This window comes from Sphaeroforma arctica, assembly GCF_001186125.1.
Source record: "Sphaeroforma arctica JP610 unplaced genomic scaffold supercont1.13385, whole genome shotgun sequence".
In the NCBI taxonomy this organism is placed as follows: Eukaryota; class Ichthyosporea; order Ichthyophonida; genus Sphaeroforma; species Sphaeroforma arctica.
The window spans coordinates 1-659 of NW_014027173.1; the positions used below are offsets into that span (position 1 = coordinate 1).

Here is a 659-nt window from a genome sequence, read left to right on the forward strand (position 1 = left end):
TATTATATATCTGCATATTTGGTGTATTGATGTATATAGTTTAGTTCCTCCTAACTAAGACCGATTCCTATAATAACACAGCATCCTAATCACTCTCTGATATGCACACAGACACTAATCAATGAATACGACAACGAGATCGTGAAACTGAGAAAGGACTTACACGCTGCAAGAGAGAAGAATGGGGTATGTGTACACACGCATCGACTTCTCATATGCTTCCCAGATGTGATATTCATAAAGGCGTACAATATCTATTTTTTCTCGCCGAATCTTATCTTTGTGTTTGCCGACAGATCGTGATTCCAATTTTGAGTATGTTTGATCCTAGTTTAGATCCCAAATTATAATCAGGCGGTCCTGTTTTCTACAAATAGGTGTATCTCTCACAAGACACATACAATGAACTGCTACAAAATTTGGAGCTCAAGAACACAGAAATCGCCGAATGCCAGAATGACCAGAAAGCGTTGGAAGGTAAGCACCTGCAAATCTCACAACAAAACCCTAAAACCCTAAAACCCTAAAACCCTGAACACCTACTAACAATTCGATGATTGCTATATCGCGCATAGATGCAGATACGTATACGGTCGAATACTGCGATTATATATATATATATATATATATAAATATATATATATATATACATATATATA

General features: G+C 36.3%; 1 protein-coding gene across 1 annotated transcript; it reads left to right on the top strand.

Annotated features, from left to right (window-relative positions):
• Window positions 1-81: 81 nt before the first annotated feature.
• On the top strand, window positions 82-527 carry SARC_18052 (hypothetical protein; the record flags this gene model as incomplete). Its single annotated transcript, XM_014287864.1, has 2 exons — window positions 82-186; window positions 378-527. Coding segments are annotated over 2 exons (255 nt in total), but the record flags the coding sequence as incomplete, so codon positions are not given.
• Window positions 528-659: the final 132 nt, after the last annotated feature.